The following is a 27206-nucleotide window of genomic DNA, read 5'->3' as shown; positions in this document are numbered from 1 at the left end:
ACTACGTGATGCTGGTGGAGGAAAACGTTTCCTGACTCGCTTCTCCAAAACACCCCAAAGTGGCTCAATAATATTTAGATCTGGTGACTGTGCAGGCCATGGGAGATGTTCAACTTCACTTTCATGTTCATCAAACCAATCTTTCACCAGTCTTGCTGTGTGTATTGGTGCATTGTCATCCTGATACACGGCACCGCCATTGGATGCACATGGTCCTCCAGAATGGTTCTGTAGTCCTTGGCAGTGACGCGCCCATCTAGCACAAGTATTGGGCCAAGGGAATGCCATGATATGGCAGCCCAAACCATCACTGATCCACCCCCATGCTTCACTCTGGGCATTCAACAGTCTGGGTGGTACGCTTCTTTGGGGCTTCTCCACACCGTAACTCTCCCGGATGTGGGGAAAACAGTAAAGGTGGACTCATCAGAGAACAATACATGTTTCACATTGTCCACAGCCCAAGATTTGCGCTCCTTGCACCATTGAAACCGACGTTTGGCATTGGCACGAGTGACCAAAGGTTTGGCTATAGCAGCCCGGCCGTGTATATTGACCCTGTGGAGCTCCCGACGGACAGTTCTGGTGGAAACAGGAGAGTTGAGGTGCACATTTAATTCTGCCGTGATTTGGGCAGCCGTGGTTTTATGTTTTTTGGATACAATCCGGGTTAGCACCCGAACATCCCTTTCAGACAGCTTCCTCTTGCGTCCACAGTTAATCCTGTTGGATGTGGTTTGTCCTTCTTGGTGGTATGCTGACATTACCCTGGATACCGTGGCTCTTGATACATCACAAAGACTTGCTGTCTTGGTCACAGATGCGCCAGCAAGACGTGCACCAACAATTTGTCCTCTTTTGAACTCTGGTATGTCACCCATAATGTTGTGGGTGACATCAATATTTTGAGCAAAACTGTGCTCTTACCCTGCTAATTGAACCTTCACACTCTGCTCTTACTGGTGCAATGTGCAATTAATGAAGATTAACCACCAGACTGGTCCAATTTAGCCATGAAACCTCCCACACTAAAATGACAGGTGTTTCAGTTATTTTGTCCAACCCCTGTATATATATAGCCCAAAGAAGCGTACCACCCAGACTGTTGCATGCCCAGAGTGAAGCATGGGGGTGGATCAGTGATGGTTTGGGCTGCCATATCATGGCATTCCCTTGGCCCAATACTTGTGCTAGATGGGCGCGTCACTGCCAAGGACTACCGAACCATTCTGGAGGACCATGTGCATCCAATGGCGGTGCCGTGTATCAGGATGACAATGCACCAATACACACAGCAAGACTGGTGAAAGATTGGTTTGATGAACATGAAAGTGAAGTTGAACATCTCCCATGGCCTGCACAGTCACCAGATCTAAATATTATTGAGCCACTTTGGGGTGTTTTGGAGAAGCGAGTCAGGAAACGTTTTCCTCCACCAGCATCACGTAGTGACCTGGCCACTATCCTGCAAGAAGAATGGCTTAAAATCCCTCTGACCACTGTGCAGGACTTGTATATGTCATTTCCAAGACGAATTGACGCTGTATTGGCCGCAAAAGGAGGCCCTACACCATACTAATAAATTATTGTGGTCTAAAACCAGGTGTTTCAGTTATTTTGTCCAACCCCTGTATATATATACAGTGTATCACAAAAGTGAGTACACCCCTCACATTTCTGCAGATATTTAAGTATATCTTTTCATGGGACAACACTGACAAAATGACACTTTGACACAATGAAAAGTAGTCTGTGTGCAGCTAATATAACAGTGTAAATTTATTCTTCCCTCAAAATAACTCAAAATACAGCCATTAATGTCTAAACCACCGGCAACAAAAGTGAGTACACCCCTAAGAGACTACACCCCTAAATGTCCAAATTGAGCACTGCTTGTCATTTTCCCTCCAAAATGTCATGTGATTTGTTAGTGTTACTAGGTCTCAGGTGTGCATAGGGAGCAGGTGTGTTCAATTTAGTAGTACAGCTCTCACACTCTCTCATACTGGTCACTGAAAGTTCCAACATGGCACCTCATGGCAAAGAACTCTCTGAGGATCTTAAAAGACGAATTGTTGCGCTACATGAAGATGGCCAAGTCTACAAGAAGATTGCCAACACCCTGAAACTGAGCTGCAGCACAGTGGCCAAGATCATCCAGCGTTTTAAAAGAGCAGGGTCCACTCAGAACAGACCTCGCGTTGGTCGTCCAAAGAAGCTGAGTGCACGTGCTCAGCGTCACATCCAACTGCTGTCTTTGAAAGATAAGCGCAGGAGTGCTGTCAGCATTGCTGCAGAGATTGAAAAGGTGGGGGGTCAGCCTGTCAGTGCTCAGACCATACGCCGCACACTACATCAAATTGGTCTGCATGGCTGTCACCCCAGAAGGAAGCCTCTTCTGAAGTCTCTACACAAGAAAGCCCGCAAACAGTTTGCTGAAGACATGTCAACAAAGGACATGGATTACTGGAACCATGTCCTATGGTCTGATGAGACCAAGATTAATTTGTTTGGTTCAGATGGTCTCAAGCATGTGTGGCGGCAATCAGGTCAGGAGTACAAAGATAAGTGTGTCATGCCTACAGTCAAGCATGGTGGTGGGAATGCCATGGTCTGGGGCTGCATGAGTGCAGCAGGTGTTGGGGAGTTACATTTCATTGAGGGACACATGAACTCCAATATGTACTGTGAAATACTGAAGCAGAGCATGATCCCCTCCCTCCGGAAACTGGGTCGCAGGGCAGTGTTTCAGCATGATAATGACCCCAAACACACCTCTAAGACGACCACTGCTTTATTGAAGAGGCTGAGGGTAAAGGTGATGGACTGGCCAAGCATGTCTCCAGACCTAAACCCAATAGAACATCTTTGGGGCATCCTCAAGCGGAAGGTGGAGGAGCGCAAAGTCTCGAATATCCGCCAGCTCCGTGATGTCGTCATGGAGGAGTGGAAAAGCATTCCAGTGGCAACCTGTGAAGCTCTGGTAAACTCCATGCCCAGGAGAGTTAAAGCAGTTCTGGGAAATAATGGTGGCCACACAAAATATTGACACTTCAGGAACTTTCACTAAGGGGTGTACTCACTTTTGTTGCCGGTGGTTTAGACATTAATGGCTGTATATTGAGTTATTTTGAGGGAAGAACAAATTTACACTGTTATATAAGCTGCACACAGACTACTTTTCATTGTGTCAAAGTGTCCTTTTGTCAGTGTTGTCCCATGAAAAGATATACTTAAATATCTGCAGAAATGTGAAGGGTGTACTCACTTTTGTGATACACTGTATATATATATATATATATATATATATAGCGAGAGAGAGAGAGCTGAGAGAGAGAGCTGCAGCTGGAATAGCAAGACCAGAACATCAGACCGGACCCCCCACTGATGATGTTTGACTGGTTGACTGTTCTTTGCACTGCAATGGTGAAAACATGTACTGGTGGGAGTCTATCAGGCGCAGCAGTGCTGTAGGGATATTTATTGGTGCAATTTCAATGCGGGGATGAAAAAAAAAAAACAGCAGCAGCCAAAAATATAAAGCCAACAGCAAACTGTCCACTGAGGAAAGACTCTAGTGAGCAAAGACAACTCCAACAAGTGCTGACAGGGGATGTGTTTCTAACAAACGGTATTTAAATAAACAAACAACACTGTTGAACCTGATACTCATACCAGAATGACTAGCAAGTCACGTATGAGGTACCATTTGACAGATGGGTTACAGTCTTAGTAACAACATTAAGGCGCACCACTATACCACTACACTGATCAGCCATAACATTAAAACCACCTCCTTGTTTCTACACGCACTGTCCATTTTATCAGCATTTTATCAACTGACTGTAGTCCATTTGTTTCTCTGCATGCACTTTTAAACTGCTTTCATGCTGTTCTTCAATGGTCAGCGTCCAACAGACACAGATGGCCAAGTCTGAGGAGAGAAAGGTCAGACAGGGTTTCTACTTAATGCAGCTTTGACAAAAGACAAAAGCATCAACAACAGTGCTCAGCACAAAGCTTAATAAATCGTCTTTTGCCTTTCGTTACCCATTCAATTACCCCTTTAATCTCTCTCAGCTGCAGTAAACCATGACATTAATATTAAAACGATAATGATAGATGTGCTCAGGTCACCTCAGTGACCCAAAACGTCAAAGCCGAGGTCGCCACGCTTAACATTTCAAAGTGCTCCTACCTGCTCTTTGACCGAGGCCAAGATGGCTGAGGTGGGCTCGGATCCGGTCTGGTCTCCGTAACAGGTATTTAGTCCTGTGCTTAGCATGGCAGGATTTGCAGCTCCAGCAGGCTGGTCTGGAACTGGCATGTCTCAACCTGGTAAAAAGAGACAAAGACATCAATTATATCCTTAAAGTATGTATTTTTAAGCCATAACATTAAAACCACCTCCCTGTTTCTACACTGTCTATTTTATCAGCTCCACTTACCATATAGAAGCAGTTTGTAGTTCTACAATTACTGACTGTAGTTCATCTGTTTCTCTGCATGCATTGTTAGCCCACTTTCATGCTGTTCTTCAATAATCAGGACTCTCCCAGGACCACCACAGAGCAGGTATTATTTAGATGGTGGATGATTCTCAGCACTGCACCGACACTGACATGGTGGTGGTGTGTTAGTGTGTGTTGTGCTGGTATGAGTGGATCAGACACAGCAGCGCTGCTGGAGTTTTTAAATACCGTGTCCACTCTGTCCATTCTATCAGACACTCCTACCTAGTTGGTCCACACTGTAGATGTAAAGTCAGAGACGATCGCTCATCTATTGCTGCTGTTTGAGTCGGTCATCTTTTAGACCTTCATCAGTGGTCACAAGATGCTGCCCACGGGGCGCTGTTGGCTGGATATTTTTGGTTGGTGGACTATTCTCAGTCCAGGAGTGAGTGAAGTGTGTGATCCACTCATGTCAGCACAACACACACTAACACACCACCACCATGTCAGTGTCACTGCAGTGCTGAGAATGATCCACCACCCAAATGATACCTGCTCTGTAGTGGTCCTGACCATTGAAGAACAGCGTGAAAGGGGGGTAACAAAACATGCAGAGAAACAGATGGACTACAGTCAGTAATTGTAGAACTACAAATGATAAGTGGAGCTGATAAAATGGACAGTAAGTATAGAAACAAGGAGGTGGTTTTAATGTTATGGCTGATCGGTGTATGTTTCCGTTATTTTCCGGTAAAACACACTAGCCCGCCAGTCGGGCACCTACACAAACACACAATTGACTGTGGGTCAGTATGGGGAGGGAAAGCAGCTGAAAAATGGGTATGGGTCACAGGTAGCGGTACTCAGGTTAAAAGAAGCTATCAGCTGTGCATGTGTCAGAAGGGGCAATGGATGGCCTGGGTGCCCTGAGTCGGCAGCGGGAACAGCAGTTGGAAAGAGATGCGCTCCAATAGGCCACGACTGTCTAGGTGCAAAAGGGGGAAATAATTTAAAACCATGCATCAAAGCATCCTTATATTTATTAGATCATATTATTATAAGCTTATGTGAGTGTTTAGTCATTTTTTAGGTCTCACTCAAGTCCAAATTCTTGTAGTCATTTATCAACATGGGAAAGATAAAAAAAAAATACACAATTGCAATAAGACAAGTGCTGCATTGTTAAATCTGACAAGAGCAATATAAAAAATAAGTACACCCCGGAGCTGTAATAAACCTGCCTGAAAAGAACGCAAGTGCTCTGAAGTGCCAGGAAAACTGGTACAACAGGGAACTGTAGCGGGCCGGTAGTGGCTCCATAATGGTATGAGCTTTGTTTAGCTGGCATTCTATGGGACCCCTGGTACAAACGTCTCGGCCAGGTGAACGCAATGTGTGCCTCCTTTATGATGAGTTACACCCGTTCATGTCCTGCGTTCATTCTGATGGGTTTGGCCTCTTCAAACAAGGGTTTTGCCACCAGATCTCAACAGTGTCAAACACGTCTTGGATGCCATGCAATGCGCTGTGGAATACAACAGAATTGTGGACAGTATGGAGATTATTGCCTACAGAATAGTTCCCCCATCCTTTTCTGAAGTCCTACTTATCAAGTATTCAGTAAGAATTGGAGGACTACACCGATCAATCATAACATTAAAACCACCTCCTTGTTTCTACACTCACCGTCCATTTTATCAGCTCCACTTACCATATAGAAGCACCCCCACATGACCACCACAGAGCAGGTATTATTTGGGTGGTGGATCATTCTCAGGTGGAGGTGGTTTTAATGTTACTGCTGTATAAGTATGACCTTCAAGACCCTCAGGTGGAACTGCATGAGAAACCGTTATACTACTGTGATTAAGATAGCCACAAAGGCTTGGGAGTACACTTCAGCAAATCATTGTCCACAACTGTATCAAGAAATGCAAGTGAAACTCTATTATCCAAGGAGAAAGAGAAATTCTATGCCATTCTCCGAGCAACGTGTGCTGTGATCAGATGAGCCTATTTCAGCGTGTGTTCTGATTCTGTAAAAACAGATGTCAAGTTCTCCGTGCCATGAAAAAAGAACCATCCAGACTGTTAGCAAAAGCTAACATCTGTCATAGTGTGAGGATGAATCAGTGCCTACAGCATGGGTGACTTGTATATGTGTAAATGTACCATTGACAAGGAGTATGTTGGGATTTTAGAGAGACATATGCTGCCATAAAGGCAATGGATTTTTATAGGAATGTGGCATCATGAAGAGGAGAATCAGACAACTGTGACCACAGAATGTTCAGCAGGTAAAGTGTTGCATCAAGCAGAATTGACACTGCAACAATTGCTATCCTGTAAGGTCCAGGGTTTGAATCAGGAAGGGGGGTGGGCACAACAGCCTAGCCATAGAGATGCATTTTACTTACAGATAGAAATAGGAGAGCTTAGACACCACTAAACGTTTGATATGTTGTCTGGGCTTGCGGAAACTGACAAACCGCTAGTCTGGCCTAGTATGTTTTGGTGTGGAGTCCTAAACCAAGTAATCAATAATGCTTATTATTGTTGCATTTTTCCCAGTTTTCCTCCCAATCTAGTCGCATCCTCTCTACTGATGCTGAGCCCTACTGCTGATTGATAAAAAAGTGACATACACCCCCTCCGACATGTGTGCAGTAGCCAACTGCATCTTTTCATCTGCACGAGGAGAGTTCATATGCGAAGCAGCTTTGTGTACTGAGAGCCACACCCTGATCAGCATTATCCCTCGACTCTGTGCAGGCGCCATCAACCAGCCAGCAGAGGTCGTAAGTGCATCAGTTATGAGATCCCTATCTGGCTGCCCGCCCTGTATGAACAACAAGCCAATCGTTGTTCATGTAGCCACCCAGCCCAGCTGGATGGCAGAGCTGAGTTTTAAACCGGCGAGTTTAAAATCTCAGCTCTGGTGTGCTAGCTTGTTTGGCTCTTGGAAAACTTTTACTAAGGTGTGGCTCCCGTCTGGCCACTCTACTATAAAGGTCGTGATTTGTGGAGTGCTGCATGGATGGTTGATCATCTGATAGGTTCTCCCATCTCCACAACGATACGCTGGAGCTCTGTCAGAGTGACCCTCAGGTTCCTGCTCACCTCCCTGGCCAAGGCCCGTCTTCCCCGATCGCTCAGTTTGGCCGGGCGGCCAGGTCTAGGAAGATTTTCGGTGGTTCCAAACTTCTTCCAGCTACGAATGATGGTGGCCACTGTGCTCTTGGTTTCTGTACCCTTCTCCAGATCTGCAAGTAGTTCCTTTGACCCCATGGCTTGGAGTTTGCTCTGATATGCACTGTCAACTGTGGGAACCTTATATAGGCAAGTGTTGGCAATCTGCAATCATGTCCAATCAATTGAATTGACCAGAGGTGGACTCCAATTAAACTGTAGAAACATCTCAAGCAGTATCAGTGCAAACAAAATGCACACCAATCTCAGGCCTATATAAAGAGGTTATAAGGTTTAAAAGACAAGCAAAAGTATAAAAAAAAGTCAAGTTTAGATATTTGAACGCACAGAGCAATTATTTTTGTAATTGTGTCTGGAACATGCCGTGTTGCCCTTCGGTTAGTAAACAGTATTCTATTTTTAGTTAGCCTCAGTTCCAACACAGACCATAAAAGCAATGAAAGCAAGCTGTAATTCCTGGCTCTACAGGGACGAGAAGTCAAAATCCAAGTTCATTTAATGACCAGTAATTAAAACTGCATTAGCACCCAGGTGAAATTATAACCTCATACATTTAGCTGGCAGTTTGTCGAGACCACCTACCATATACGGTGCACTTTGTAGGTGTGCAGTAATTGACTGTGGTCCATTTGTTGCTATGTGATTTGTCACAAGGTGCAAAATTACCATAATAAAATACTCTGCTCGGAGCGGCCCAGATTTGCTTAAACCTGTTCAGAATATGTACCCATTTTAATGAAGCACTTTGTAGTTCTACAATTATTGACTGGAGTCCATCTGTTTCTCTGCATGCTTTGTTAGCCCCCTTTCATGCTGTTCTTCAATGCTCAGGACCCCCACAGGACCACCACACCAGTTGTGCTGGTATGAGTGGAAAAGACACGGCAATGCTGATGGAGTTTTTAAACTCCTCACTGTCACTGCTGGACTGAGAATAGTCCACCAACCAAAAATAACCAGCCAACAGCGCCCCCTGAGCAGCATCCTGTGACCACTGATGAAGGTCTACAAGATGACCAACTCAAACAGCAGCAATAGATGAGCGATCGTCTCTGACTTTACATCTACAAGGTGGACCAACAGGGTATGAGTGTCTACTAGTGGACAGTGAGTGGACACGGTATTTAAAAACTCCAACAGTGCTGCTGTGTCTGATCCACTCATACCCGCACAACACACACTAACACACCACCACCATGTCAGTGTCACTGCAGTGCTGAGAATGATCCACCACCCAAATAATACCTGCTCTGTAGTGGTCCTGACCATTGAAGAACTGCATGAAAAGGGGCTAACAAAGCATGCAGAGAAACAGATGGACTACAGTCAGTAATTGTAGAACTACAAAGTGCTCCTATATGGTAAGTGGAGCTGATAAAATGGACAGTGAGTGTAGAAACAAGGAGATGAGCATACACAGTAAAAAGGATAGTTAGAGTGGCTTAAAATATCCAAGAATTAAAGATGGACCAGTCGGCTGGGTGCCCCAGCAGGCACAATTGGCCACTAGTCTGCTGGGTGGGAAAAGACCAGATTAATAAAAGGGTGGCGTCTTTGACGCTGTGTAAGGACCCTGGTTAGTATCCTGAGGCACCTGTACAGAAGCAGAGGAACGTAGCGATCAGTGTGTGACTCTCCAAGCGCAAGACTGGCCTCACACGAAGCCACCAAAGTATGGGGCAAATAAGAGCGAGTCGGTGGACTGCAGAGCATGTGTCAGGTAATTATACCCTCCTTGGACGCAATCAGGGCAGCGAGATAGATGGGAAGTTGGGGTCAAAACGTGTCCCTTACTACACTATTTTTTTGGAGGTGTTGCCAGAAGTAAACCTCTGCTATCAAGGACCAACCAACCAATAACAGGAACTTTCAGTGGCTAATCCCCACTGTGAAGTACGGTGGTGATCAGATCAAAACCTGACTGCATTATCCCGAAAGCGTAAACACTCCTACTAGAAGTTATCCAAAGCACAGCTCCAAATCAACACAAATCCATCACAGCCCAATGATCTAACCCTCTTAAGAAGCATGTAGGAACAAGCATGGACCTTGGAACCTAAATCTAATATTTCCAGGCAATATATGTAGAGAGTACTGGATGTAGTGTTCATGGTAATGTGTCAACGGGTTCAATCGAAGACTCACATACAGTATCTGATACTAGCCTGAGATGAATCAGTGTCAGTATTACCACAGATGTGTAGTGAAGTATTTATGCCATTACCATATGTAATAACACAAATCTACTGTACAAGCTACAATTGCAACAGTATCCTTCAACAGTTGAATCCTTCAAGACGTCAGTCTGCACGGTCTGCAAGGTCCCTTTTAGTCTCATTAAAATGTAATGCACTGTTTATCACACTTGCTTATTAGCTAACGAGCTTGACACAGTCTGGATACGCAAATAAAGAGACACCAACCGGTGTGGTTCCAACTTGATGTCACAGCAGGTAATACTGGAGTCACACACCTACAGAAACCCATGTCACCCTTCTATGTTTTACAAAGGTTCATTTTTGGCATTAAACAATAGAGTAATTCTACAATTACTGACTGTAGTCCATCTGTTTCTCTGCATGCTTTGTTACCATTTTTCATGCTGTTCTTCAATGGTCAGGATTCTCCCAGGACCCCTAAAAAGAGCAGGTATTATTTGGGTGGAGGATCATTCTTAGCACTGCAGTGACACTGACATGGTGGTGGTGTGTTAGTGTGTGTTGTGCTGGAGTTTTTAAATACCGTGTCCACTCACTGTCCACTCTATTAGACACTCCTACCTAGTTGGTCCACCTTGTAGATGTAAAGTCAGAGACGATCGCTCATCTATTTCTGCTGTTTGAGTTGGTCATCTTCTAGACCTTCATCAGGGGTCACAGGATGCTGCCCATGGGGTGCTGTTGGCTGGTTATTTTTGGTTGGTGGACTATACTCAGTCCAGCAGTGACGGTGAGGTGTTAAAAAACTCTTATCCACTCATACCAGCACAACACACACTAACACACCACCACCAAGTCAGTCACAGTGCAGTGCTGAATCATCCACTACCTAAATAATAACTGCTCTGTGGTGGTCCTGTGGGGGTCCTGACCATTGAAGAACAGCATGAAAGGGGGCTAACAAAGCATGCAGAAAGTGCTTCTATATGGTAAGTGGAGCTGATACAACCTGTCTACACAGACATACTGTAAATAAAGCCCTGCGGTTGCTTGCCTCCCTATCCAGAGTTGTCCTAATTTGCACCCAGTGTTTCCAGGTAAAACCAGACCTACCGTGACTCCAACCAGGATAAAGAAATTGATAAAAAATATTGTAAGTCTACAAAACCAAGTGGACAGAAATAAAAAAAAGGACTTTATAGGTTTTTCCAGCACAAAGCGGTTAGTGCCGAATGCTAGCCCATTATGTTCTGAACAGCCGGAGACCTCACTGAAAAGAACGAACAGATAGAGGAGGCAGAGAGTCCGAAATGGATTTTTCTGTAAGCTGTGTAAAAAGAAAGGCTGTCAGTTAGTGAATGTCTGTACCTGCAGTCCACGGATGAATCTTTTTGATTGTTTACCTAGTTTGTTAATAGATTGCCTCGGCATTTAGAGGTAAGTCAACTTTCTAGTTCCATTCGAATGTGTGTATCCAATGGAATCTACAGTACACAGACTCTATCATCATGGTCACAGAACAAAACGACACATGAAGTCATCTGCCACTTCTTTACTTCATCCAGCGATGGATTTTCACAGAGCGGTACCACATATGGAGAATCATGCTATACTCTGTGTTCTTTCTCTGCTAGCGATGCTGCCTCAACCAGACTACAGGAGACACTGTTTTTGCATTTATCCTATTTCCTAATACAATAACTATTTCACTACTCACTACCCCCATGCTGCCTTATGCAGGGTTGCAGACTAGCACCTATCTCCAAAAAAACACGAAGTCATCTGCCACTTCTTTACCCCATCCAGCGATGGATTTTCACAGAGCGGTACCACATATGGAGAATCATGCTATACTCTATGTGTTCTTCCTCTGCTAGTGATGCTACCTCAACCAGACAACAGGAGTCACTATTTTCTCCAACACGACACGTCAAGTCATCTGCCACTTCTTTACCCCATCCAGCGATGGATTTTCACAGAGAGCCCTAACACGTAAGGAGAATCATGCTATACTCTATCTTTGCATTTATCCAATTTCCTAATACAATAACTATTTCACTACCCACTACCCCTATGCTGCCTTATGCAGGGTTGCAGAGTAGCACCTATCTCCAACACGACACGTCAAGTCATCTGCCGCTTCTTTGCCCCATCCAGCGATGGATTTTCACAGAGAGCCTTAACACATATGGAGAATCATGCTATGTTCTATGTGTTTCTCCTCTACTCCAGGGGTTTTCAACCTTTTTGTTGTGTGCCGACCTTGCACTTGCCCTAGCTAAAATAATATAATTAACTTTGTGCATCGTATCATACATGCGATGCAACTTTGCTGGTTTAAATAATTACTGTTTGTGCGAGCACATCATAGAAATTTGCCGTTCAGTTTCACTTACAGCAAGCTGTAAATCGTAAGCGGTACTTGCTTTTGATGCGGATGAGAGCAGAAAACGTTGCTTCAAGGAGCCAAGTAGATTGTTTATCGGCATCTGTGGTATCGGAATGGATGGCCTCGCTAGTGGAGTCCTCGGCTGAAACAACGCAGTGTTACCTTTCAAGATTCCCACTTTCTGTCCGTAGTCAGAAAACTCAGGAGAGCTAATTTTTAGCTCCACGGGCAGAACAAACCTGACTTGGCTGTGGTTATACTCAGTTTAATTAAGCCTCACACCTGTGAGAAAAAAAAAAACTAGTCCCACAAAGTGTTCCGTAGTAGCTAGAATTTATTTGAAACCGCTGCATTCATTAATAACAGTAAAAACGGAGAGCTGACTGAGGAGAGAAACTCAGACTGTACACATGCCTGAATCACTTATAGCGATATCGCCAACAGAGCATCTCCCACTATACACCTCTCTTAAACACATACAGTGCCTTGCAAAAGTATTCAGCCCCCTTGAACTTTTCAACCTTTTGCCACATTTCAGGCTTTAAACATAAAGATATGAAATTGTAATTTTTTGTGAAGAATCAACAACAAGCGGGACACAATCGTGAAGTGGAACGAAATTTATTGGATATTTTATACTTTTTTTAGAAATAAAAAACTGAAAAGTGGGGCGTGCAATATTATTCAGCCCCCTTGCGTTAATACTTTGTAGCGCCACCTTTTGCTGCGATTACAGCTGCAAGTCGCTTGGGGTATGTCTCTATTAGTTTTGCACATCGAGATACTGAAATTTTTGCCCATTCTTCCTTGCAAAACAGTTCGAGCTCAGTGAGGTTGGATGGAGAGCGTTTGTGAACAGCAGTTTTCAGCTCTTTCCACAGATTCTCGATGGGATTCAGGTCTGGACTTTGACTTGGCCATTTTAACACCTGGATACGTTTATTTGTGAACCATTCCATTGTAGATTTTGCTTTATGTTTTGGATCATTGTCTTGTTGGAAGATAAATCACCGTCCCAGTCTCAGGTCTTTTGCAGACTGCAACAGGTTTTCTTCCAGAATGGTCCTGTATTTGGCTCCATCCATCTTCCCATCAATTTTAACCATCTTCCCTGTCCCTGCTGAAGAAAAGCAGGCCCAAACCATGATGCTGCCACCACCATGTTTGACAGTGGGGATGGTGTGTTCAGGGTGATGAGCTGTGTTGCTTTTATGCCAAACATAACGTTTTGCGTTGTGGCCAAAAAGTTCGATTTTGGTTTCATCTGACCAGAGCACCTTCTTCCACATGCTTGGTGTGTCTCCCAGGTGACTTTTTATAGATATCTTTGAGAAATGGCTTTCTTCTTGCCACTCTTCCATAAAGGCCATATCTTTATGTTTAAAGCCTGAAATGTGGCAAAAGGTTGAAAAGTTCAAGGGGGCTGAATACTTTTGCAAGGCACTGTACGTACATACACACGTCCTATAACAGCAGTCATTGCTTTTGTCACCGATTTACCTTAACTATTAGTCAAATTTTTAAGTTTTACTAGCGACCGGTCCATTTTTCAGACTGAGCTGGACGGATATCATTAGACGCGTGTGTGTGTGCGTGGTCAGCGAGACTAATCAAATATGTCTCCTGTGGGTGAAAAATGAATTGCTTTTGTTTTAGAAGTAAAATAATCTCGTAATGTCATGCCCACCCCTCAGGTTGAAAACGCCTGCTCTATTTGTGATCCTGCCTCAACCAAACAACAGAAGTCACTGTTGCAAAGGCAATAAGGAAAAGCCCTAACCAACCGGCCATCTCACAGACACGTGAGCCCGGCCAGGACAACAGTTCCACCGAGCTTGAACGCTATGTGGAGGCCAGCAATTGTAAAAGCCTTTAAAAAAAATGCCACCTAAATTTGGAACCCCATTTTTGAGGTCTGGTACATATTCCTTGTTCTCTCACACATTTTACTTTGCTAAGTTTTATCAGTGAAACTCAGAAATGTGCCTTGACTCCAGTTTGGCTTTAATTTGAAAGCTAATTAAGTAAAAATCAGCAAAAAAAGTGAAGGAGGAGAGCAAGAAAGATTCATGTGGGGCCCATTAAACTTTACAAAGCTAGAAAGTGAAATGGCCATATGTTAAAGACAAGATTGGAGGAGGGACAAACTAGGTCCAACTCAAAAAAGTTTATTAATAAACTCTAAAAGAGCAGAACTACTAAGACGTATGTCAAACTCGAAACCCGTGGGCCAAATCCGGCCCGCCACGTCTTTTTATGTGGCCCGCGAGAACTTAAAAGACGTACGATTGTTGTGATGGTTCGAGTACTTATGATTTAATGGGACACCTGCGCCTTTAAGTGGCAACCGCTGACATTGTAGTCATGGCAACTAACTTTGACCTTTGCTAAGATGTCATGTCACATTTATGTGTTACTACCTCCTTGTTTCTACACTCACTGTCCATTTTATCAGCTCCACTTACCATATAGAAGCACTTTGAAGTTCTACAATTACTGACTGTAGTCCATCTGTTTCTCTGCATGCTTTGTTAGCCCTTTTTCATGCTGTTCTTCAATGGTCAGGACTCTCCCAGGACCACCACAGAGCTGGTATTATTTGAGGGGTGGATCATTCTCAGCACTGCAGTGACACTGACATGGTGGTGGTGTGTTAGTGTGTGTTGTGCTGATATGAGTGGATAAGACACAGCAGCGCTGCTGGACTGAGAATGATCCACCAACCAAAACCATCCAGCCAACAGCACCCCGTGGGCAGCGTCCTGTACACACTGATGAAGGTCTAGAACAGGGGTATTCAACTAAAATTTAAAGAGGTCCAGTTAGAGAAAATTTCTTGAAGCAAAGGTCTGATATACAGTGTATCACAAAAGTGAGTACACCCCTCACATTTCTGCAGATATTTAAGTATATCTTTTCATGGGACAACACTGACAAAATGACACTTTGACACAATGAAAAGTAGTCTGTGTGCAGCTTATATAAGAGTGTAAATTTATTCTTCCCTCAAAATAACTCAATATACAGCCATTAATGTCTAAACCACCGGCAACAAAAGTGAGTACACCCCTTAGTGAAAGTTCTTGAAGTGTCAATATTTTGTGTGGCCACCATTATTTCCCAGAACTTCCTTAACTCTCCTGGGCATGGAGTTTACCAGAGCTTCACAGGTTGCCACTGGAATGCTTTTCCACTCCTCCATGACGACATCACGGAGCTGGCGGATATTCGAGACTTTGCGCTCCTCCACCTTCCGCTTGAGGATGCCCCAAAGATGTTCTATTGGGTTTAGGTCTGGAGACATGCTTGGCCAGTCCATCACCTTTACCCTCAGCCTCTTCAATAAAACAGTGGTCGTCTTAGAGGTGTGTTTGGGGTCATTATCATGCTGTAACACTGCCCTGCGACTCAGTTTCCGGAGGGAGGGGATCATGCTCTGCTTCAGTATTTCACAGTACATATTGGAGTTCATGTGTCCCTCAATGAAATGTAACTCCCCAACACCTGCTGCACTCATGCAGCCCCAGACCATGGCATTCCCACCACCATGCTTGACTGTAGGCATGACACACTTATCTTTGTACTCCTCACCTGATTGCCGCCACACATGCTTGAGACCATCTGAACCAAACAAATTAATCTTGGTCTCATCAGACCATAGGACATGGTTCCAGTAATCCATGTCCTTTGTTGACATGTCTTCAGCAAACTGTTTGCGGGCTTTCTTGTGTAGAGACTTCAGAAGAGGCTTCCTTCTGGGGTGACAGCCATGCAGACCAATTTGATGTAGTGTGCGGCGTATGGTCTGAGCACTGACAGGCTGACCCCCCACCTTTTCAATCTCTGCAGCAATGCTGACAGCACTCCTGCGCCTATCTTTCAAAGACAGCAGTTGGATGTGACGCTGAGCACGTGCACTCAGCTTCTTTGGACGACCAACGCGAGGTCTGTTCTGAGTGGACCCTGCTCTTTTAAAACGCTGGATGATCTTGGCCACTGTGCTGCAGCTCAGTTTCAGGGTGTTGGCAATCTTCTTGTAGCCATGGCCATCTTCATGTAGCGCAACAATTCGTCTTTTAAGATCCTCAGAGAGTTCTTTGCCATGAGGTGCCATGTTGGACCAGTATGAGAGAGTGTGAGAGCTGTACTACTAAATTGAACACACCTGCTCCCTATGCACACCTGAGACCTAGTAACACTAACAAATCACATGACATTTTGGAGGGAAAATGACAAGCAGTGCTCAATTTGGACATTTAGGGGTGTAGTCTCTTAGGGGTGTACTCACTTTTGTTGCCGGTGGTTTAGACATTAATGGCTGTATATTGAGTTATTTTGAGGGAAGAATAAATTTATGCTGTTATATAAGCTGCACACAGACTACTTTTCATTGTGTCAAAGTGTCATTTTGTCAGTGTTGTCCCATGAAAAGATATACTTAAATATCTGCAGAAATGTGAGGGGTGTACTCACTTTTGTGATACACTGTATATATATATATATATATATATATATATATATATATATATAATAACATTATTTTTAAATATTTTTTCAGTTTTTATTATTATTGTTATACATTGTACTTTTTATTGTCTATTTTTTGTACTGAGTGCTGTACTATCCCTTTCGCTGCTGCAACACTGTGAATTTCCCCACTGTGGGACTAATAAAGGATTATCTTATCTTATTTATATATATATATAAATCCCTTGCTCAGGGACCCAACAGTGGCAACTTAGTGGTGGCGGGGCTTGAACCGGCAACCTTCTGTTTACTAGTCCAGTACCTTAACCACTGAGCTGTCCCTGCTATATATAATATGTATGTTATAATATATATAAGTAGCTGTATCAACATCTGCATGTAATCAATAACTGACTGTCAAATCACGTCTGTTTATTTATTAGGATTTTAACATCATGTTTTACACTTTGGTTACATTCATGACAGGAACGGTAGTTACTCACTACACAAGACTCATCAGGTCACAAGTTTATATCGAACATAATAATGGACAATTCAGTGTCTCCAATTAACCTCACTTGCACGTCTTTGGACTGTGGGAGAAAACCGGAGCACCGAAGGAAACCCATGGCGACACGGGGAGAACATGCAAACTCCACACAGAGAGGACCCGGACCGCCCCACCTTATCAAACCTTTCTCTTATCAAATTAAGAGAAAATAAAAATAAATTGTGCTCCGGTGGGAAGTAAGAACAGAGATGAGTCTCTCCATCACGGATTAAATGCTGTATTTTAGCTGTACACGTTTCTTTTTTGGAGAGCGCCATTTGTCTCCTGTCTCACTAGTCTTTTTCTCAACTTTCTGCTGCACAGTCGTCTGTATCTCTCCCTTCGTTTTTTTCTACGTTCGCTATCTTTCTTTTTCTTTCCACCGTCTTCTCACATGTAACTCGCCTCTAACTCGCTCATCTGGCTGCACTGTAGAGTAGCAGTGTTTACCAGCTGGAATACACAGACTTGATTGGCTGAGTGGTGTCACGTGATTGGTCTGTGCGTTTTCTCATCCGCTAAACCGCTACCGTAAAGACTACAGAAGCTGCGCCGGTTAAAATAGAAGCGCTCCGTCAGGTTTCAAATCATAACTTTCTGTTTTGGCTGTAGGGCCGGGTCCGTATGGGACAGCTTCTGGGTCCGGACCCGGACCGCGGTCCGCCTGTTAGTGACCTTTGGTCTAGAAGATGACCGACTCAAACAGCAGCAATAGATGAGCAATCGTCTCTGACTTTACATCTACAAGATGGACCAACTAGGTAGAAGTGTCTAATAGAGTGGACAGTAAGTGGACACTGATGTGTCTGATCCACTCATACCAGCATGTCAATGTCACTGCAGTGCTGAGAATGATCCACCACCCAAATAATACCTGCTCTGTAGTGGTCCTGTGGGGGTCCTGACCATTAAAGTACAGCATGAAAGGGGGCCAACAAAGCATGCAGAGAAACAGATGGACTACAGTCAGTAATTGTAGAACTACAAAGTGCTTCTATATGGTAGGTGGAGCTGATAAAACAACAAGAAGGCTTCTCTTTTGGGTTTTGGAGCCACATGTATGGGTAAATCCTGAAGCACTATTTTATCGGCAGCTACGACTTTGGGGACTTCGTGCCTGCATTACAATGTGAGAACCTATTTCCTGTTCCCATTACGGCACATAAAATGAAACTTTACAAGCCCTACGCCATGCACCAACAGTTACACAGGCAATTTACCAATCGGACTACCTGTCCTCATACACAGAGTAGACCCACCATCTTTCTCTGACCCTCTTGTTTTGCAATGTCACGAGAGAGAGCCGGCACCGTCTCTGCCCTGCTTCTCGTCTGTGAAGACCGTGGAGTGATTTCCCCACAGATCGTGCGCGCAGGAGCAGCGGATCGAAGGAGGAGGTCTGGCAGGCGCATCCCACGCCAAACGTCAGGTTCCACCCCCGAGTCGATGCGGCGGAGAGTCGGCGGAGAGTCGGCGGAGAGTCGGCCGAGCGCCGGCGCACGACGACAGCGGAATAAATAAGCGAAGCGAGCCAGACTGAAGAGGAGCTCCTGACACCGAGCGCGGCGTTTAATACCCAGAGCTCTGTGAAGTGCCTGATAAAGCAGGGATAGTCGAACAGCACTTGAATTAAAGCAGCAGTTTGGAATCCGAGATTAAATAAGCTCAGGAATGAAGCTTCTCATTAAATGTATCTCTGGTTGCTATGTGGAACTAATAAAAACTAATATAAAAAGCCAAAGATTAACTTAGTGCTTGAATTTTTGTAGCCACGACCTTGTAAATGTATTTTAATGAATAAGTTTTTTATTCTATCAGCTATTTTGGTAAATATGCACAGAATCCTTATGTCCTATCTGCAACACTTTCCAAAAAAGTTAGGACAGGTGCAATAAAAAGTGGGATGCTTTGGAACTTTGCACAGTTGATGCACCATAACATTAAAACCACCTCCTTGTTTCTACACTTACTGTCCATTTCATCAGCTCCACTTACCACATAGGAGCACTTTGTAGTTCTACAATTACTGCCTGTAGTCCCTCTGTTTCTCTGCATGCTTTGATAGCCCCTTTCATGCTGTTCTTCAAATGGTCAGGACTCTCCCAGGACCACTACAGAGCAGGTATTATTTGGGTGGTGGATCATTCTCAGCACTGCAGTGACACTGATATGGTGGTGGTGTGTTAGTGTGTGTTGTGCTGGAGTTTTTAAACACCTCACTGTCACTGCTGGACTGAGAATAGTCCACCAACCAAATATATCCAGCCAACAGCGCCCTGTGGGCAGCGTCCTGTGACCACTGATGAAGGTCTAGAAGATGACCAACTCATACAGCAGCAATAGATGAGCGATCGTCTCTGACTTTACATCTACAAGGTGGACCAACTAGGTAGGAGTGTCTAATAGAGTGGAAAGTGAGTGGACACAGTGTTTAAAAACTCCAGCAGCGCTGCTGTGTCTGATCCACTCATACCAGCACAACACAACACACACTAACACACCACCACCATGTCAGTGTCAATGCAGTGCTGAGAATGATCCACCACCCAAATAATAACTGCTCTGTGGTGGTCCTGTGGGGGTCCTGACCATTGAAGAACAGCATGAAAGGGGGCTAACAAAGCATGCAGAGAAACAGATGGACTACAGGCAGTGATTGTAGAAGTGAAGTGCTTCTATATGGTGAGTGGAGCTGATAAAATGGACAGTGAGTGTAGAAACAAGCAGGTGGCTGATCAGTGTACTCGATGTTAAATGAATATTCTTACATATATATATATACACATATATATGGGATTACTAGTTTCATTCAGTTTTTCATTACAAATCAAACAATCAGCATAATGATTTAAATGAAAGGTTGAATTTACGCCAATTTTAGATTTTTTAGTATTTGGCACTGCTGAAAAGCAAGCATTTGTCAGTTCCTCTGCACATGCTCAGACAAATGTAATGAAATTGTTATGCTGATAGGGCGCTTGAGTGGCCTCCGCTGAGATCCGAGTAGAAATCCCAGCTGTGCCAACCTGTTCAGATTACTCCGAAAAAAATCCTGTAGTGCTCCTAACAGACGAGCCTGAATGGGGCGATAACGATCCTCAAGCAAAAATAGTACAAAGAAACAAAAATATACATTTGTGCTATCGTTTTCAACTGGGGGTAAAAATTCGGAGAGGTTAAGTAAACAAGTTGGAACAAAAAAGCCCTCTGGCTGAAGTCTAGCGAACTTGTCAGATCTTCAGTGTTACAGATATACCAGACACTCCTCAACCTCCCAGTGGATGTATTTCCATAAATGAGGCACCAGACCGAGCTCGGGCGCCTTTAGCTTCCCTCCTCGGGACAGCACTACGCCATGATCCGTGTCCACCACGCCGTCCAGCCCACGAGCGCAGCAGCATGTCCTCCCCTCACCCCAGTTTTGACATAGCTGCCAACTATACTGACCAGGCTCTCACTTTTAAGTCCCTTTGTAGCTCACAATTGATTTGCAGTAGCTAACAACTACTATAACTGAGAAAGGACCTACAGATATCACATTTAAGGAACAGGGTAAAAAAAAAAGCCTCTCTGACTGGGTAGCATTTGATCCCCTCAGTGGGCACAAGCTTACCACAAGCACTGGTGTTACGCCAAATAATTTCATCGACTGTTCCAGGTCAAACAGGGAAACTGTTATTCAATTAAATCATGCTCTGCTACCAGCAGGCTGGGCGCCTATACAAGCAATGATTGGCTAGTCCGTTGGGATGGACGCCAGACGGGGATTCCTCTTATGCAATCACGAGCTCTGCTGGCTGATCGATGGCGCATACACAATGAGACGGGACAATACAGATCATTGCGTGACCCCCCAATGTAAGTGAAAAGAAATGGTCAGCTACTGCACGTGGGCCGAAGGGGGCAGTCTGGAGCAGCAAAGACGGGCAAAATGCGAACAGGCAAATAGATACGACTAGATTGGGGGGAAAACAACGCATTAAAACGATAAAACAGGGTTCATTCATACAGCATTGCTTTTACGATCACAATCGTTTGCACTTTATAAAACAAACAAATCAGCGGGCGTGGCCCTGAGCCCAGGGGATCTTTCACTGGGCTGTAAGTGTGACGTCTGCCTTACCAGCCACTTGGTAATTCATTATTCGGTCTGCGAGTGAGCAAGCTCTCCTGCATAACAGTGTTTATACAAACTCGGTGTGGAGTTCAACAGCCCTTGTCTGGATGTGACGGCTGGTCTCATAAGAATATGTGCCTGGAGGAAACTGGTTTGAAGATTGGTGGGGTTTTTTTGCTATTTAATTTTTGCATTTTACTTTTTCTCCCAATTTAGTGCAGCCAATTAGTCTTCTACTGCTGGAGACCTAGATGGCATACCAGTAGGGTATATTTGCCTGACACACACTCCGTCCCACATGTGCACAGTCCACCGACTCCTTGTTATTCACACATCCTTCGGTGGGTTTGTCCGTGCACTTACCATATAGAAGCACTTTGTAGTTCTACAATTACTGACAGTAGTCCATCTGTTTTTTTGAATGCTTTGTTATCCCCCTTTCAAGCTGTTCTTCAATGGTCAGGACTCTCCCAGGACCACCACAGAGCAGGTATTATTTAGGTGGTGGATCATTCTCAGCACTGCAGTGACACTCGCCACACATGGTGGTGGTGTGTTAGTGTGTGTTGTGCTGGTATGCTGCTGGCATTTTTAAACACCTCACTGTCACTGCTGGACTGAGAATGATCCACCAACCTAAAACATCCAGCCAACAGTGCCCCGTGGCCAGCGTCCTGTGACCACTGATGAAGATCTAGAACATGATCAACTCAAACAGCAGCAATAGGTGAGCGATCGTCTCTGACTTTACATCTACAGGGTAGACCAACTAGGTAGGAGTGTCTAATAGAGTGGACAAGCGAGTGGACACGGTATTTAAAAACTCCAGCACAACACACACTAACACACCACCACCATGTGTGGTCAGTGTCACTGCAGTGCTGAGAATCATCCACCACCTAAATAATACCTGCTCTGTGGTGGTCCTGTGGGGGTCCTGACCATTGAAGAACAGCATGAAAGGGGGCTAACATAGAAACAAGGAGGTGGTTTTAATGTTATGTCTAATATAGTATAACTGAAGGTCAAGAATTGAGAAGGTCACGTCTTTACTCCAAGGTAATTGTTCTTTTAGGTTCTTGAAGACCTCTCATCTGGAAAGCTTCTTTAGTTCTAGAAGCTGATTAGGAGTCTGGGGTTGTCACCTCGAAGGTGGTCCTGCTAATACTCGAGTCATTAGGATCACAAGAACCAAGGTGTGACTCATTTGAGAGTCTTTGCCCCATCTTGCCATCATGTAAGTCATTAGAGTCACACAGGTCGGGGTGTAAATGGGGGCTAAACCAATTAGGAAGCAGCCCATAGCATAATGATGGGTTTTTCAACACACATGGTGCTTTCTGTTCAGCTCAGAAGGTTTAATTCTTTATCTTATCAACCCAGAGTATTCTTTTGCTTCATGTTGCTTCCTCACTAGAAGTTTAGACTTCAAGACTACTTTTTTAACCTCCACAACCAAGGCCGTTTTGCATTAACGCCCAACTTGGACTGAAGGTCAGTTCTAGGATCAAAACCATACCAAGCTTCTTCCATTTAAAACTACTGATGCCACTGTCGTCCCTTTATTTATGCCATGCCATAATGTATTCACAAAGATCCACTGACAGTCTTTGGACCAAATGGCTTGGTTTTTATCCAGTGGGTCTTTCCTGACCCAACTGTGTCCAATCAGAGCAAATTGCAACAGGTGGACTTCTTCAGACACGGCCTATTCATGTATGTCTGTAAAGTGCTCGACCATGCCAGTGGCCCCGCCAAACAAGCGTCTCAGCAGGGATGGGCTAGTTTAACAGACTACTGCGAACCCTACTAGTGCAAAATCAAATACAACCCCGAATCAGAAAAAGTTGGGAGTGTGGAAAAACAATGTACCTCAAAGAAAGATTGGAAGGGATTTGCATATTTCTCCCTCTACAGTGCATAATATCATTAAACGATTCAAGGAATTAGGAGGAATTTCAGTGCATAAAGGCCAAGGGTGCACGCTTAAGCTGAATGCCTGTGATCTACCGTCCCTCAGGAGGCACTGCATCAAGAACCGCCACTCAACAATAGCTGATATGACCACATGGGTGAGGGATTACTTTGGCAAACCTTTGGCAAACACTACAATACAGAGTTACATGCACAAATGCTACTTAAAACTTTACTGTGGAAAAAAGAAGCCTCATGTTAACCATGTCCAGGGGCGGCGTCGACTTCTCTGGGCACGGAGGCATCTATGATGGACCATCACACAGTGGAAATGTTTATTGTGGTCAGATGAATCAGCATTCCAGGTCTTTTTAGGACAAAACTAGGTGCCAAAAAGGACCATCCAGATTGTTATCAGGAACAAGCCCAAAAGCCAGGGTGTGTCATGGCATGGGGTTGTGTTGGTGCCCTTGACAAAGATCATTTACACCTCTGTGATGGCAGCATTAATGCAGAAAAGTACACTGAGATCTTAGAGCAACATGTGCTGCCTTCAAGACGTCGTCTTTTCCAGGGACGTCTGTGCATTTTTCAACAAGACGATGCAAAACCACATGCGGAAGAAGAGGGTACGGGTACTGGACTGGCTTGCCTGCAGTCCTGACCTGTCCCCAATAGAGAATGTGTGGAGAATTTTGAAATGATAAATGCAACAACCCCGTACTGTTGCACATATTAAGACGTGTTTGCAGGAATCTCCCAGCCCATACACACTGAAGATAGAGTTATGTTATGAGCATAATGCATGCATTCAGACGAGAATGAGCTATTCATGTGCTATCAGCAGTACCAGGTGGTTTGATCTTAATAGGAAAGCAGAAATGTATGAATAGGACAGCATTACTGACCTGAAATGAATGAATTAGACGTTATAAAATATCAAGGCGTCTATAAACCTTTGATAACTTGTCAAAGCACCTGTTTAAATGGGTTTTATTCCCCCTCTCTGAACCATTACCTTGGTTCTGGGCTATGCTTGCAAGCTTAGACATAGGCCCACATTCTCAGGTACACATCAGCTACTGTATATGATCTCGCTCTGTCGCTACCGGTAGGCTGGGTGCCCCCTAGCAGGCACAATTGGCCACTAGTCTGCTGGGTGGGGGGAAAAGGGACTAAAAAGGGACCCTGGGTAGTAGACTGAGGCGTCTGTACAGAAGTGCAGGTACACAGAGAGATCAGTGCATGACTCTCCGTGCGTGGGACTGGCCACATGTGTGAATTCAGTAAAATATGGGCGAATATGAGGGGGTCAGTGGACTGCGCATGTCTTGGATGTGATCAGGGTCTCCAGCAGTGGAAGACAAACTGGCTAAATGCTCACAATGTACCACTACTAATACTAATAATAGGCTTTATTTTGTCGGAGGCTCACTTTGTTCTCTGCTTTTTCTCAGTGTATTATGCTTCATTATTGCAAGTTCCAGTGCTTAGTTATGGCTTTGATCAGCCATAACATTAAAACCACCTCCCTGTTTCTACAGCTACACTTACCACATAGGAGCACTTTGTAGTTCTACAATTACTGACTGTAGTCCATCTGTTTCTCTGCATGCTTTGTTAGCCCCCTTTCATGCTGTTCTTCAATGGTCAGGACCCCCACAGAGCAGGTATTATTAAGGTGGTGGATCATTCTCAGCACTGCAGTGACACTGACGTGGTGGTAGTGTGTTAGTGTGTGTTGTGCTGGTATGAGTGGAGTTTTTAAATACTGTGTCCACTCACTGTCCACTCTATTAGACACTCCTACTTAGTTGGTCCACCTTGTAGATGTAAAGTCAGAGACGATCGCTCATCTATTGCTGCTGTTTGAGTTGGTCATCTTGTAGACCTTCATCAGTGGGCACAGTACGCTGCCCACAGGGCGCTGTTGGCTGGATATTTTTGGTTGGTGGACTATTCTCAATCCAGCAGTGACAGTGAGGTGTTTAAAAACTCCATCATCGCCGCTCAGGTGGCGCAGCGGTAAAGTACGCTAGTGCACCAGAGTTGGGGTTTCGAATACATCGTTTCAGCATGAACAACGATCAGCTGTTGTTCAGGGTTAGAGGGTAGAGAGTCGGATCATAGGTCCTCATAACTGGTACAACTGCGGCCCCTGCTGGCTGACTGATGGCGCCTGCACAGGGCTGAGGATTAATGCTTATGGGGGTGTGGCCCTCCGTACACAGCGTCCATTAATGTATGACCTCGACTCGTGCAGGTGAAAAATTCAGTCTGTACTGATTGCATACCAGAGGGGGCGCAACTCAGTTAAGAGGCGTCCTCAGTCAGCGGTGAAGGGTCGAACCAGTATAGAGGACGCATTCAGGGTAATTGGACACGACTAGATTAGGGGAGAAAAACTGGGAGAAAAAAGTGGGGAAAAATAACTCCAGCAGCACTGCTGTGTCTGATTCACTCATACCAGCACACACTAACACACCACCACCATGTCAGTGTCACTGCAGTGCTGAGAATGATCCACCACCCGAATAATACCTACTCTGTAGTGATGAACAGCATGAAATGGAGCTAACAAAGTATGTAGAGAAACAGATAGACTACAGTCAGTAATTGTAGAACTACAAAGTGCTTCTATATGGTAAGTGGAGCTGATAAAATGGTAAATGTGTGTAGAAACAAGGAGGTGGTTTTAATGTTATGAGATCCCCCATTAATAAGCTATTACGTGTGGTTATTTTTTACGCTTCTCAATAAGACACAATGGGAGCCTTCTCTGACTCACAAAGACCCCCCAGGTTGAGAACCACTGAAATAGACTACCAATGCATTTTCATTGGTTGAAAAAGTAACTCCCAAAATATGGTCACTTCATGTTCTTGATCTCATCACAGACGGCACTGCTGGTGTTAGTGAGTGTTCAAAAAAGTTGGGTGAAGGTCATTTATTTAGACTTGGTCAGAACCATCCGAACAGACCTCGTTACTGGAATAACAAGAGCTCATGCGCTCCTCGATTACCGCTACCGTTTCAGCGTTCCAAACAAAGCGCGTGATCTTCGTCCGTTTCGGTTCATTGACCCACCGGTCCCACTATACGGAGATCCATTTTTAATACTTAAAACGCCGAGCCATGAAATTGCCAACATTCAGGTCGGCGAACGTAGCGGAGATGGCTTTGATTCCCGGGCAGACGGCCAGACCTGCATCGATTTCAGCTTTAAGCTCCGTAGATAAATTCGAACGCAGATTAAAGTGAGGAAACTCTTGCTTTGGTAAGAGCACGGAATGTTCAATCAGAGTAATCTCTTATCTCGGTCTCACAACACAAGTTCATTATTTAGGGTGTGAAAAAGTATGCGTCGAGTTTTCTGTTGTTGGCGACATGAAAAACTTGAGCAGAGTTTAACTTTAAACCTGAGAACCGGAGATATTTCATGTTTTATCTGCTCAACTTCCTTTCATTTGTTAATAAACATCCATTCCTGCATTTTAGGCCTGCAACACATTCCAAGAAAAGTTGGGACGGGGGCAATTTAGGCCTGTATGAGGTGAAAACAGGTGATTGTAATCATGGTTTGGTACAAAACCGAGCAGCATCCAGGATTCAGTTTGTCAGCAAATGTGTGAGAAGATGATTGAAATGTTTAAAAACAATAAACCTCGCCGCTCAGGTGGCGCAGCGGTAAAAGTACGCTAGCGCACCAGAGTTGGGGTTTCGAATACGTCGTATCGAATCTCAGCTCTGCCTTCCGACTGGGCTGGGTTGCTGCATGAACAACGACTGGCTGTTGTTCATACGGGTAGAAGGTCGGATCATAGGTCCTCAGAACTGGTGCAACTGCGGCCCCTGCTGGCTGACTGACGGCGCCTGCACAGGGCTGAGGAATAATGCTGATGAGAAATAGTGAATAGAGCAGGTGAAAAATGAAGTCTGTACTGAC

The 27206-nt window shown here is 44.5% G+C and overlaps 1 protein-coding gene across 1 annotated transcript in view; it reads right to left on the bottom strand.

The window, feature by feature from the left end:
* The window catches only part of LOC134300794 (catenin delta-2-like), a 225680-nt gene that overhangs the window by 172566 nt on the left and 25908 nt on the right, over nt 1–27206 (bottom strand). The window contains exon 2 of the mRNA XM_062985217.1: nt 4199–4335. Coding sequence (XP_062841287.1) covers nt 4199–4327 — 129 coding nt within the window. The 5' untranslated portion in view covers nt 4328–4335. The remainder of the gene's footprint in view (nt 1–4198; nt 4336–27206) is intronic.

Source organism: Trichomycterus rosablanca, chromosome 23, assembly GCF_030014385.1.
Source record: "Trichomycterus rosablanca isolate fTriRos1 chromosome 23, fTriRos1.hap1, whole genome shotgun sequence".
Lineage (NCBI taxonomy): Eukaryota > Metazoa > Chordata > Actinopteri > Siluriformes > Trichomycteridae > Trichomycterus > Trichomycterus rosablanca.
The sequence above is the reverse complement of the archived record's forward strand: the minus strand, read 5'-3'. Positions and strand labels throughout refer to the sequence as shown.